The sequence below is a fragment of the Pecten maximus genome, chromosome 6, assembly GCF_902652985.1.
Source record: "Pecten maximus chromosome 6, xPecMax1.1, whole genome shotgun sequence".
Classification (NCBI taxonomy): domain Eukaryota; kingdom Metazoa; phylum Mollusca; class Bivalvia; order Pectinida; family Pectinidae; genus Pecten; species Pecten maximus.
This window is the reverse complement of record NC_047020.1, coordinates 29,039,788-29,053,085: the sequence shown is the minus strand read 5'-3', so window position 1 is coordinate 29,053,085 and position 13,298 is coordinate 29,039,788. Positions and strand designations below refer to the sequence as shown.

Genomic DNA, 13,298 nt, shown 5'->3' with positions numbered 1-13,298 from the left:
GTGTAAATGTTAACATTGAAGATGGACATGTACAGGTGTAAATTTTAACATTGAAGATGGACCTCTTCAGGTGTAAATGTTAACATTGAAGATGGACATGTACAGGTGTAAATGTTAACATTGAAGATGGACATTTACAGGTGTTAGTGTTAACATTGAAGATGGACCTGTACAGGTGTTAGTGTTAACATTGAAGATGTACCTGTACAGGTGTAAATGTTAACATTGAAGATAGACATGTACAGGTGTTAGTGTTAACATTGAAGATGTACATGTACAGGTGTTAGTGTTAACATTGAAGATGGACATGTACAGGTGTAAATGTTAACATTGAAGATAGACATGTACAGGTGTAAATGTTAACATTGAAGATACACCTGTACAGATACAGACATCAATTCTAACAATTGTTTACATATTAGATAGTTGATGATTTTAGTATGACATTAAATACGTGTATAAACTATTCATCATGTTATAAAAGTGAAATGGAAACGACAAACTCGGGGACTTAAAGTCCACTGACAAAACTTATCACCCAGTATTATCAAATGATTTTACGATATACGCGCGTGCCTTCTAACACGAATTAGGTTATAGACAATACTGCACCATCTGTTTTGTCCAGGTGATCGTGTACAAACCAAATGAACTCTATAATGTGATAATACCGTAAATATTGTATAGTGGATACTAAAAAAACAAAACACGTGTGTGTATTTCAAAACGCCGATAACCCCAGGAGCACCAGCATTGTTTTTCTTAATTGCAAAAGACGTAAATAATATATACCGAAATATTGATAGCAACAAAATCCTATCTAGTTGGGGCAAAGGTCTAGATCCTCTAATATATCTCTTTTGACGTGAAAAATCTACTTCTTTGAACTGTAGTTTGCTTTGACAATTGATGTACAACTGATCAAATCTCTGTAAGTCGGTTTGGGTCGCTCTAAATCTAGACAGTAGATTACGGCGTTAAACTAGGTTGGCCCTGTTAAAAAAATCTTCAATATTGACCTTTGGTTGTAGATCTGGTATATGTTATCCTATATAACTTATATTCATATGGCTTTATAGAGGTCAGTCAATCAATTAGAGATTTATTATATTATCCTTGACAACTCGACTTCTATAAAACAAGTGTGGAGATTATAGGCCACCGTACTATCACAGAATATGTCATTTTTCATTATTCCTATTACACAACAGTTAAAACACAAGTGATCAACCATTTGTGTATCATCGGCTATTATAAATGTTTATATTGTACATTGAAATATTAATCTAGTGACTTTTCCTATGTTTTACCTCAACAGAGAACAGATAATACATCTATCTGTGTGATTTATACCGATAACAATAAGAGAATTTACTGACGTTTTTACAAATTTTCCCTTGTATCCAAAATCTATAAACCAAGGACAAACTGTTAACAACACAAGGATTTTATCAGACCATGTGTTAGGAAAGAACAAGCGTCTTTAACTTCATCAGCCATATCCGCCATGTACATGGACGTAGTATGAGATAAGGCCGGTATACTGACAGAGAAATCACTTAATATAGTAATATAGTAACTACAACAAGGAAATCGAAGACAGCCGTACATTTTTCGAAACCCTTTTAAAATGATTTTGCCGTTAGACGTCGACTTCTACGATGGAAATCGTGATAAATAGGAAGAAGCGTTTGTTATGTTAACAGAATAGTTCGGGGAAGGAGGGAGTTACTATCTGTTTAATTTCTGACTTACGGAGGTGACAACAACTATATGGAAAAGTCACGAAATGATTTTTGTCGTTAAATATAGTACCCGTCATATAGACTGAGTTAGTCCGTCGTTAAACACGTTACCCGTCATAATATCTAAGTATTGTATCCTTAACGTTACATACCCTAACATTCCGTAGTCATACCGTAGTCATATCATTGTGAAGTATGTCGGTAGGAGACAAGTATTCAGTTACTGTATTTGTTAACACAATGATGATAACAATCAGACAATATGTGTAGAACTTAAAACTATGTCATACATACTCTTCACAATTTGTACTTTCATACAATCTGATTAAAATAAAATATTTTTATATATCGTCTGACAATTTCTGAGTAACGCATTTTTTGGACTGGATGTGTAATTGATATTTTATACTGAGGCTTTGCCATGTTGATTGTTTTAACAGACGTGAACTAAACAGTCTGTCTTTATTATATATGGTTGACATGGTAGGCACACTTCCCACCACTACACAGACACTTGGCCTGACTCCATAGGACATCGCAGGAATCATTCACGTCCAAGGAACGTCGTAAGTAAGACATTTCTCTTTATTCTTAACATGTCGTTTTATTGAATTGGTGTATTGACCAGTAAATGTTTAATTATTTATGTAATTAATTTGACACCCATCAACGATTACAATGGAATAAGTGTACGCGTCATAAACGTGAGTCGTGATGTTTATATTAAAGCATTGCACTACTTTCAGTTGGCAGTTATAGGCTGATAATGCCAACTGGACATAAACAAATTATACATGAAATGCTAGCTATTTTGTTTATATCTCAATATCAGGTATATACACTAGACTATCACTGTCCTCGTAGGTTTTTGACATTATCTAAATCTTAGTTATAATGTTGGTGGACGCTTCTGTTTTTATAACTATGGCCAGTAGTACGTACATACCCACTACTATGGCCAAGTTTGTTATTTATTGTATTTATTCAATGAGAAAGTTTATTCTTACATTATTTGTTTTATCTCATACAATTTTATTAAACACTGGATGAACGTTGGTCTATGAATGAATGACAACTTAGTTTGTCAAAGTATACGGTCGGCGATGTTTGTTGATGACGCGTTCGGGTAAGTAGTGACGTACATGACTAATACTAGTCACCGCATAGTAAACGTAGAGACGGCAGGGAAGGCACCACCTCTTCCACATAATGGATAAATTTAAAGATATTCTAATGAATGACTTAGATACTCGACAGTATTCTGAGCCTTTAGGGGAAGGCTATGTTTTACCCCCCCCCCCCCCCCCCCCCCCCCCCCCCACACACACACACACACACACACACACTTTTAGTTATAATTGGATTGTTCAGGAAACAGCATAAATATAAATGAGTTTACCGTTTAATGTTTTAAATGTTTCCAATTAGAAAAATATTATTTTTGAAAACCTAAATATGAATAAATTGATAATTCCATTTTAACTCGTCGAGATGCCTAATTTATAAGTATTTTTTCTTGACTCATTGTAAATATAAATGAATTGACAAACACTTCCCTCCGAGAATATATAACCCTTAACATTACATGCCCTGTGTTAGTGTATGACGTCCTATCTGATCATCACAAGTCCTATTTGACATGGATCTGAATTAACCAGACGGTTGCTCGTATTAATTAATAATCGTACGTAAATGTCGTTATTATCAGATTGATTAAGGTTATGCCAACTATTTAATGTAGCCGCGGTACTATGCCTGGCCTCTCCACCACCCGGGGAGACTTATCGCCAAACATTTACCCGCACCGCTAGTTATAACTTAATGGCTAAGGATCCATGGAACTGGGACCAGTGACTGTCAATACACCCGTTCAAGCCATTCACGAGCTAACGTTCTAAACAATGCACGTGACATGTGTTGTATACCCTAATCTGTATCTGATTGTTTTATACACATTAATGATTAAATATATATGTATCATATGTATATATGGTGTCGCTAATTATACCTTGACCAATCTTCTCTTTTAGCATTAACGGCGGAGTGACTTATATTTACCAGGATACAACAGTATTGCAGTAGTATTGAGAGCAGGCTGGGCTGGTGTAAGTGGATATCCGTCCAACCAAACAACGTATCCAATGTCCCATTGGGCATAGGACAAAGGCCCTTAACCAACCAACATACAAACAACTACATTTGGATGATAAAAAGGAGATGAAAAGAGTTTGGACTTTCAGATTGGACAACATATTAAATGTAGAATTATATATTGCAAACTTCATCTGTGGTTTAGAATCTTGTTAGTGTGGAAGATATTAACATGATCTTATATCAAGGCAGCGGAAAAGGGAATTTACATTGACGGAATTCAGCTTGTGTGATGTGGTTTCTATGACGCCGATACAAGATGGGACAAACATGCGCGGTGATCAAAAGTTCAAAGGTTAGTGGTAAACAGGACGAGGAAAAGGATGAGATCTTAGACGACATCTCCGAATTTAAAATCAGCATCCATGACACCAATTCCAAGGTGACCGTCAATGATACTATACACAGTGGAAATGTCACTGAGATCCATTCCAGAGTGGTGGATTTAGAGGATACTGTGTCGCGGGGAAAAGACAAAGGTGGTGGTTTGTGGGTCACTTATGACGTCATAAATAAACCTGCGTTCAAGCTCCTTGATGATCCAATCATTTTGGCATCGTTTCCTTGTCCCTGCGATGTGCACTCCATATGTCCAAACGCACGTGGTCAAGCATGGACATGTGACATGTTCTCGAATGACATCACGCTCATAGACAACATCGGTTACGTGTTACAGAGGATCGCGTGCCGTTGGCTCGTAGACGATATCAGCCTAGCAGACGACCGACACCAGTCGCCATTTCTATTGTGTACGAAGAAGAAGACAGTAATGGACCTTCGGTGCCCCAAGTCTGTTTTTAAGACTCACCACAGACCTACATCAATATGTTACAAGAGTCCGAATCAAGTGGTGGTAGGGACGAAGAAGAAAATTACTATACATACGAACAAAGGTGACGTAGTCAGAAGCAGTTCCTGGCAGGACATCGGTATCATTTGGCCATGGCGAATATCTGTGTGTCCTATCTCTGGTAACATCGCCGTCATAGACATTGACCTCGAAAAGTATGGTGGTATGGGCAAACCGAATATTCTCGTCCTAAACAGCTTGCTCAAACTACAGTTTAGGTACAGAGGCCGAGGATCGGTATCCGGTATGAAGGGGCCGTTTGAGCCGTCGGATCTGGCCTATGACAGCTATGGTAACTTGGTGATCGTAGACTGCAACAGTCGGAGTTTGGAGCTTATCAGTGGGGAGGGGCAACATCTTAAGACTTTACATACAGACAAGGGTCACATACAGGCCGTGGGCGTTCAGGCTCCAGGTACAATGATACATGAGGGTGACCAGGAAAGGCATTCTGAGAACGTTATATGGACGTCTGTTTATTACCCCGAGGATGAGGATGAGATGGACCAGGTCAAACTATTTAGATACTACTCCTGATGCTGTGCTAGGGTCTGAACGTGGCACTTGTTTGGAACAAATTCATACTGTGTTTTTATGACAAATGGAACTAAACTATACAAGTGTAGCATGCTTTGAATTCAGTTTGGTTATGTGAGAGCAGTACTCAAAGAGTTTGATAAAGTGTTATTTAAAAGTTTCTGGTGAGCCAGTGATATGAATCAGTCGCCTTTAATTTTGACTGTGATGTTATATACTGAAGGAGCAACAAAGCAATGAGAAGAATTCCTTAGAAAATGAAGTTCATTTCTATTGAGTTCTACTCCCCATTCATTTAGCTGTTACTTCCTAATGACACTTTTGTGAACATGAAAACGATCCTGAATGATATTTATTGCACACTAATTATGTTGAGAATACCAGTTTCAAGCAGATGACAGACGAGTCGTAACTTAAAATTTACATCCGCGCTGAGAACAGGGATCCGTCATCACAATACACTATTGTTATTGAATTGTGCTTTGAAATTCGAAATAAAAGACGCTTTCTTACAGAATACAAACGCGTACCTTTCTGATTCATCCTGTGCTTCGTTTTGTACACGTTTTCAGTGTAGAGAATTCTGATGACGAAAATGGTAGCTGTGACTTGTCTCAGAATAAAATAGCACAGCTAAGTTGAGAAATTGTACCCTCAGAAGGTAATCAACACAGAGCCGCCATTTTCCGTTATGATCCTGACAAAGTGAGCAATGGTTGGCGGATTTAATTAATGAGACATTGAAAAACTATAGGGGACGAATAGATGCCTATCCTATTTAGTGGTGGAGTGTTGACAGTACCAAAGTAAAAGTTCGTAGAACATCTGCTTGAAACATTCTTGATCTGAATAATCAGTTTTCAACTCATAGTATGTTGAATAATTTTCAATGCCCCCAACATTTTTAGTATCGAATAATTTTAAATGAGATAGTATTTAGCAACAGTCGTTGTAAAGCCGTGTTATATATATGTATATATCAATATATATATTGACCAGCTAAGACGGTTATATTGTAGTTATATATTACTTTACTGTTGAACTTATCTGTAGTATACGTTACGTAAGTATTAAATAAACTAGGTATGGAGTTTATGATTGTATTATGTTTCTTATTAGTGAATATTGTACTTATAAAACAGTGGTGAGAGTTTGGCTTGGAATCAATGAAAAGTGAATTTCACTTTATTTAGACAGTTTGTTTGACAATGTTTGCCTGAATTATGTTCATCCACCCATATTTGGCACAGAGTATCAACCCATGGTCTTTATAAACAATGTATATATGTGGGCCGTGGATTTGGAAGTTGGGCCAAGTGGTACCGTCTACCTTCTACACACTTACCAAAGGCTTCAATATGCTTGTCATAGCTCATATGTATTCGTCCTTATTATTTATCTATCGGTTATTTTAATTTCATGTAATTTCTCATCACGCCTCGAACATATATTTTAAGTACATCCTATTCAATTCGCTTGTTTCCGTTTTTATCAAATGTAATTTTAAAGAGATTTTATTATGTTCCCAAGCGGTTTTCATTATTTCTTATTTTTATGAGATATTGTGATCTCCATAGTAACCCACACATCACCAAACAAGATAATGCCTACTACTATACAGAATCGTAATCTTAACTCAAAAACGATGGCACGTAAGAAAGTTTAAACGTAAATTAAAATGGTAAAAATACCAAAAAAAACACTTGCACTGGAAAATCGTAATCTTATCTCAAAAACGATGGCATGTAAGAAAGTTTACACGTAAATTAAAATGGTAAAAATACCAAAAGACCGCTTGCACTGGAAAATCGTAACCTTAACTCAAAAACAATACCACATGGGAAAGCTTACACATAGATTCAAATGCTAAAAAATACCAAAAGACCGCATGCACTGGAAAAAAGTAAACTTAACTAAAAAAAAATGGCACGTAAGAAAATTTAGAAGTCAATTCAAAACTTCAAAGGATCAAAGGACTATAAACCACGTGCTCCTATATAATATACTAACCAATCTAATTGAAATTAGACTGGTTATTTCCGTAAATGTGGTGTCTCTCTTGCTTATCAATATGATCAATCATTTTTTAATACCCTGCACTATAAGATAAGTTACTGTTGCTGCCACTAGGTCTTGATTTTCAGCTGAGGTTTCAGTGTGTATCAATAGACCGTTTCACTTTGACTGAGATATTTGGTAAACTCTGAAATGTTCACGATGTACACCATGATTGATTGCTTGCTGCAGCTGATGCTGAACATTGGGCTGGGATCCTGTTATTGAACCGTCCTCACTCTAAACTAAGCTTCTATCTTAAGCCTACTTCGCTGTGTCACTGATTTACATTCCCGACATTTTATATTCTAATGTTAGGAAAGTCTCTCCAGAGAATTAATATCAACTACCGTTTCCATTATGGCGAGTTTACTATTGAACTGTATGTTTTCCCAGCTAGGAATGTATGGTATAATGGTGTATTTCGTTTCGCTTTGATACGTATTCAGACACTTTAAGGTGACATCCCTACTACTGTACATTCACATTCAAGTCAGATTCATAAAACCTAGGTTACAGTATCCTTTATCATTAGTATCATTGCAATTGTTCATATATACATTGTATATTAACATATATATTATTTATTCATATTCCCGATATGTGGATTTAAATCGTTTGTGTAGCAACTAGAAATGCTGTGACCTGGTATAGTAATGGATATGCTTTCATGCTTTTCTGTCTACAATTAATTCACTCTTGTATTAAAGCAGTCAGCAAATGTGTTGCCGATGTCAATTTGATTTTATCAAAGAAAGTAAGTATAGATAAAAAATGCTATGATAACATATAAGTAACAGTGGAAAGCAGACACGAACAAGAGTGAACTGATTTGAAACCTTATCAGACCAGGTAGGAAAGAGCTTGTCAAGTCAGACAGTCGTAAGGAGATACCTAAAATGTCCAGATCGAGGGATATGTCTAGGGATTATATGAAAAACTAATAATGGAGTAAAACTTACATAACTCACGAGCCATGCCTGAATACATGACCTGTGCTGTCTACAGGTATAATCTGGCATGTTCTTATTATCTCAAGTCTCCAGCCTTGGTTAATTTATGCCCAGATGTAATATATTCGATAGAAATATGTCAGTTTAGAATCTGAAGCACTCCACTAGTTTTCTCGGTAATGATAAAGAAAGAACATTTCATGATTACAGGTATGTAGTTATAATTTCAAAGATTGTGACAATGAAGAAGGTTTGAATCAAAAAGAATATTTTATCAAATACCCATTTTCAAGCGAATACATCATGGTTGCATGGTATCATCAATGTCCAGATTTTGAAAATGTGTTGGATAACTGATGAAAAATTTACTTTCATTCTTTTCCATTTTAATGACTACTTATTGCCGAAAACAATGTTACACTAGTATTTTCACGGATTCAAGGTTTAGCTTAATCTAATGTTGTCTGATTTGACACTTTACATGAAGATACGACTTTGTATTTAACATGTGCAAAGGTCGTAAATATATATAATTTCATTAAGTCAAAAGTTACTTCCAAAATATACATGTACATTATTCACATTAAAAATACGGGCTTTAATCAAGGAGATTTATCGGCTAGCACGATCAAAAGACATGACTAGTTTACCACACATAGACTTTTGTTTCCCGGATAAGAATGACAATATGGAAAATATTCACTTGCACACAGCGCTGCATATTTAGTCCCTCAGTAAGATATTTGGATCAACCAGAACACCTCCGCCGTTCCCTCCGAGGTTTATTTTCTGGAAAAAACCTCGAAGTTTTCCGGGCGAAGACATAATGCGCTAAAGTAATATTGCTGATGAAATAGAACAAAGAAAGAAAGTATTGCAATAAATGGCCTAGTCTAAGTTGAAACATAGAAATTCGTCTTTTGTTCCATCGATTGACTTAAAAACTCATAGTACTGTACTGTCTTCTCTGTCATTTATGAACACCGGTTTAGGCAACAACCAATCGACAATAGTTTTAATATTGAAGGATTTTCACGTGCGATACATCATTGTCGCCTTTAAATGCAGCCCACATAACACCACCAGTGTGCATACCGATCGCCTGAGAACTCCCGGTGTCTGTGAGCAATGTCCTGATATGGTTTCCAACACCTGTGACGAGATCGAGAGTACTGCTAGTGAAATCCCCTACCAACAGGTAGCCTTTGTCGTCATACTTCACGTCAAATGGATCAAAGTAAGCCGACGCTGCCGAGTTCGATGTTTCACATTCTCCTGTATAGCGAAATTTGACCGATAATCCGTTGTCAAGGACGACAACATGGCCATTGTCTTTGCCATCACTTTGAAAGCTGGTCTTTTCTAAGAAAGCAATGTTTCCAGTCAACGGACATTGTGTGAGTCGTGTTGGACGTATAACTCCCGACATTGCGGTATCAGTCGTTATAATCACGTGACCTTCAGTGTTATGTAACGTGATTTTGTTTTCCGCTCCCACTAAGACATGTTCGTTGTCCGTTACACACACGCAACGTGGCCAAGATTCTGTGGTAAAACGGCGCATGCGTGTGTCGGTTTTTGGGTTCAGTTCTACAACGCGACACTTCCACGTGCAGTACCAGAGGTGATGGGTTTTTGGCGACAAACTGATATCATTTACGTTAGCATTACAAGTTACTCTCTTGATGATATTACCTGCATTACCAAGAAGTGTTAAATCACGTGACTCTTCGTCACAAGTCCATGCATGACCTTCGGAGGTCAGACAGATGGACGTGATTGCACAAGGCGATGGAAATTGCGACAAAATGACAGGGTGATGAATAGTTCTTTTCGATGCAGCTTTACGCGTTCGTTCCGGTTTTGGAGGTGGTACTTCGGTAGCTTTTGGTTCTTGATCAGGAGAAGAAAGTTGTTGGTCGGAGTTGTTCTGTGGCAACCTTTCGATAACCTCCGTAGCCTTCGCTTCAGGTTTGCGTGAAGATAAATGGTGATTTTGTGGTTCGATTTCATTTGAAGATACTTCAACGTGTCGTAGCTCAGGTTTCTGTGGTGAATGGTCGATATGTGGATCCTTAGGCGGAGAAGGTTCGTGAGATGAAGACAGGATAGCTTGTAGAAGCGATGGAGACGAAGCGTTGGACGGGGGCTCAGGTTTATGAGCCGAGGGTAAGCTCATAGACCGACGTTCGTGTCGTCTAGATACTGACATGGACACGTGCTGCTCGTCTCGTTTTTGTGGAGACGATTTTACCGTAATCATTGGACGAATGTCTGAAGATGTAGATGGACGAGCTGTAAGGAACCGGTGGATGGAAGAGGGAGCGTCCATTGAATTCCTCCTTTTGAAAATAGCGGATCGTGGTTGTGACCTTTGGTGGTATCTGCTTTGGATAGCTCGGGAGACTTAACCCTCACTCTATCAGACGCAGGTCTTGGTGGATGACGGCCAGATCTGAGACCAACAGACTGCTGGGGATTTGGGCGGGCGGAAGACGTGTTATGCCTGGGGGGTTCCTGGGGTGGCTCTACCTGATCTGTAGACTCTAGCGTGTTGCCATTAGCAGTTGGTGATGGTTCGTTCACCGATCTCTCAATGACGACATTAGATACTTGGCTTTCTGGGCCCGACTGGCACTGTTTAGTGGATGGATGCTGACTGTCAAAGGAGGTAGTCAGCTGCCCTAGAGCTTGTTTTAGGAGATCTGTGACGACTTCACAAGGACTGAAATGTGCCGTGTGTAGAGAGGGACATTCGATCGCGTCGTACGTGGGCACATTACACAAAGCATCAAACATGTTGATGTTAGAACCCGTTAGCATCACGTGACGTCGGTATTTTATCTGCTCAATTAAATCCTGTAATCTCGCCTTGTGCTCGGCCATGTATTTCAGCAATAGTTCCATATTTTCCTTTCCCAACTTCTCACACACTGAAACGCACTCATCGACCATATCGTCTAATTCGTCCTTGCACTTGTTAGCCTGTAATTTCATCACACAAACGATATCTTTGATCTGTTTAGTGTTGTCTAGTAGTCTCTGTTCCGTCAATTCGATACAGCTTTGTACCCTGGGTAACTGTTCAGTCTCCATAAAGTTGATACTCAGGTCAAGTTTATTCTTGATGCTGGGCCAAGCATCCGACAATTCCTCCATTATGTGCCCATGGTGGATCGACGTCACACACTTCCCACATACCAAGCTGTTACAATCATAACACACGAAAGTAACCTTTTTGTGTGAATGTGTGGCACACCTCGCGTCTCCTTCAGGTCGGAGTGGGTTCCCGTTAACAGACTGCTCTCTGGTTCCATCCTACAAAATAAATATGAGTATCACGTGACTTTACCGTTTCTAAAATGTCTGTGATTTGGAAAAACGGTGCTTGTTTTCTCTAACTCTAACAATTAACTCGATCCCTATTTTATTTATTCATAGTCTCTTACCACGATCAAGCTATAATGTTAAGCCAAATATTGACACTTCATCGAGCTATACTTAGGCATATTGTGTAGCGGGGACGGCCAACCGTCGTGACCAGGTCCAAACGTCTCATGGCTAGTGTCGGTCTAGATTTCGGAGGTCTCGGGTTCAATCCCATCGTAATACGTACACTATGTTTTTTTTTGTTTTGTTTTAAATAGATACGTACGCCAACAAGCAACAAGAAAATACATTCCTTAAACTGTAGACTACGTACATTTAATCTATACGGCAATAACATTCCATCCTAAGTACAACAATACCTGTGTATTGTACATATGTACATTTTGTATACAGTTTACATGCATGTACAGTTTTAATTAATAATTGTACAACAGATACAGCATTTCACAACAACGTTACTTTATACCCGTTCATATAGTCGGGTATGGTTATTACATGTACAATACATTATACAATAGATTACAGTCCGTATAAGCTATAATAGGTACACCATTCTACAATCATATATATACCCGTATGTACACAAATAGCCCCATACTGTATCTTACCTGGTTTTAGTTCCGTGGTGTTGTGTTGCCGTGACAACAGGACGTCGCCGTCAGTTGTCACTTACCTTCCCTGTTATTAGTGGTGAATATTTATAATAACCATACATGGAATATTAACTGAGAACATGTCAAATGACTCTGGTGAGTACGGTATTGGTCACTAAGTAGCACTGTCGCGGACAGTCTGGTATTCCTGTAGTACATACATTTCACGTGTCCATTATTATTTGTTCCAGTACCGCCAGGCGCGGCTACGTTATTATGACACCGACTACAGATCACTCTGTCACACGACAGTATAAACTATTCGCTGTACTGTTCCTGTGAAATGGTATTGACATTGTACATATTTATAGGTTACCACCCCGAACACCCACACACCCGGAATGTAGACGGCATCACACGAGATAGGGAGATATAAAGATCGCAGACAGAGAGAAACACTGGCTACATAGTGTACATAGTATCAATATTAATTGCTCACGTTCTTAATATAGCAAATAAATTAACTTCAGTGTGTACAACAAATTCCGATATCCCTGGATTAAACTAACCGTACTTTGGCCGAGCGATCACGGGTAGCGCCGATCAACAACTCCCACACAAGCTTTGATAGCTAGCAACGCTGTAATGTCGATCCTCAAGTATCGATTATAAATATCGATATCTCTTGATCGTTTTATGAAAACTTTTTTTAAATACACCACAATAATGACGTAAGCATGCGGACAGAGATACGATTGAGTAAACTAACTGGACCTGATGTTTGATTGAAAGCTGACTAGCCATGTCTAGGTAATTGCAATCAATCGGCCTGGTAGTAGTGCAGATTATATACATAATTTAAATGTTTTGTCAAACGTCTCGCTCTATTACAGCCTAGGCCGTCGTCCACGGGCGGTTAGACATATATAGCAGGTATTTTCATGTATTTACAGGTACACTAGAAAACAACGAAACATTGTAACCCTTATCTGGTGGTAGGGCAAGTCATGAACTTGTCTGAACA

General features: G+C 38.3%; 2 protein-coding genes across 2 annotated transcripts; both read right to left on the bottom strand.

Annotated features, from left to right (window-relative positions):
* Positions 1-7,849: 7,849 nt before the first annotated feature.
* On the bottom strand, positions 7,850-12,751 carry LOC117329476. Its single transcript, XM_033887431.1, has 2 exons — positions 12,290-12,751; positions 7,850-11,609 (listed from the first exon to the last, which is right to left on the bottom strand). The coding sequence occupies exon 2, from the start codon at positions 10,621-10,623 to the stop codon at positions 9,307-9,309; it is 1,317 nt and encodes a 438-aa protein (XP_033743322.1). The 5' UTR covers positions 10,624-11,609; positions 12,290-12,751; the 3' UTR covers positions 7,850-9,306.
* LOC117330132 lies at positions 10,699-11,895 on the bottom strand. Its single transcript, XM_033888349.1, has 3 exons — positions 11,824-11,895; positions 10,824-11,609; positions 10,699-10,710 (listed from the first exon to the last, which is right to left on the bottom strand). The coding sequence occupies exons 1-3, from the start codon at positions 11,893-11,895 to the stop codon at positions 10,699-10,701; spliced, it is 870 nt and encodes a 289-aa protein (XP_033744240.1).
* Positions 12,752-13,298: the final 547 nt, after the last annotated feature.

What these genes read in the sequence shown, in the direction of transcription:
- LOC117329476 (XM_033887431.1), bottom strand. Translation starts at nt 10,623, where the DNA reads ATGGACGCTCCCTCTTCCATCCACCGGTTCCTTACAGCTCGTCCATCT.
- LOC117330132 (XM_033888349.1), bottom strand. Translation starts at nt 11,895, where the DNA reads ATGGGATTGAACCCGAGACCTCCGAAATCTAGACCGACACTAGCCATG. An exon ending in GTTTGGACCTGGTCACGACG is followed by an intron (nt 11,610 to 11,823) that starts GTTGGCCGTCCC and finishes TTTATTTTGTAG; the next exon opens with GATGGAACCAGAGAGCAGTC.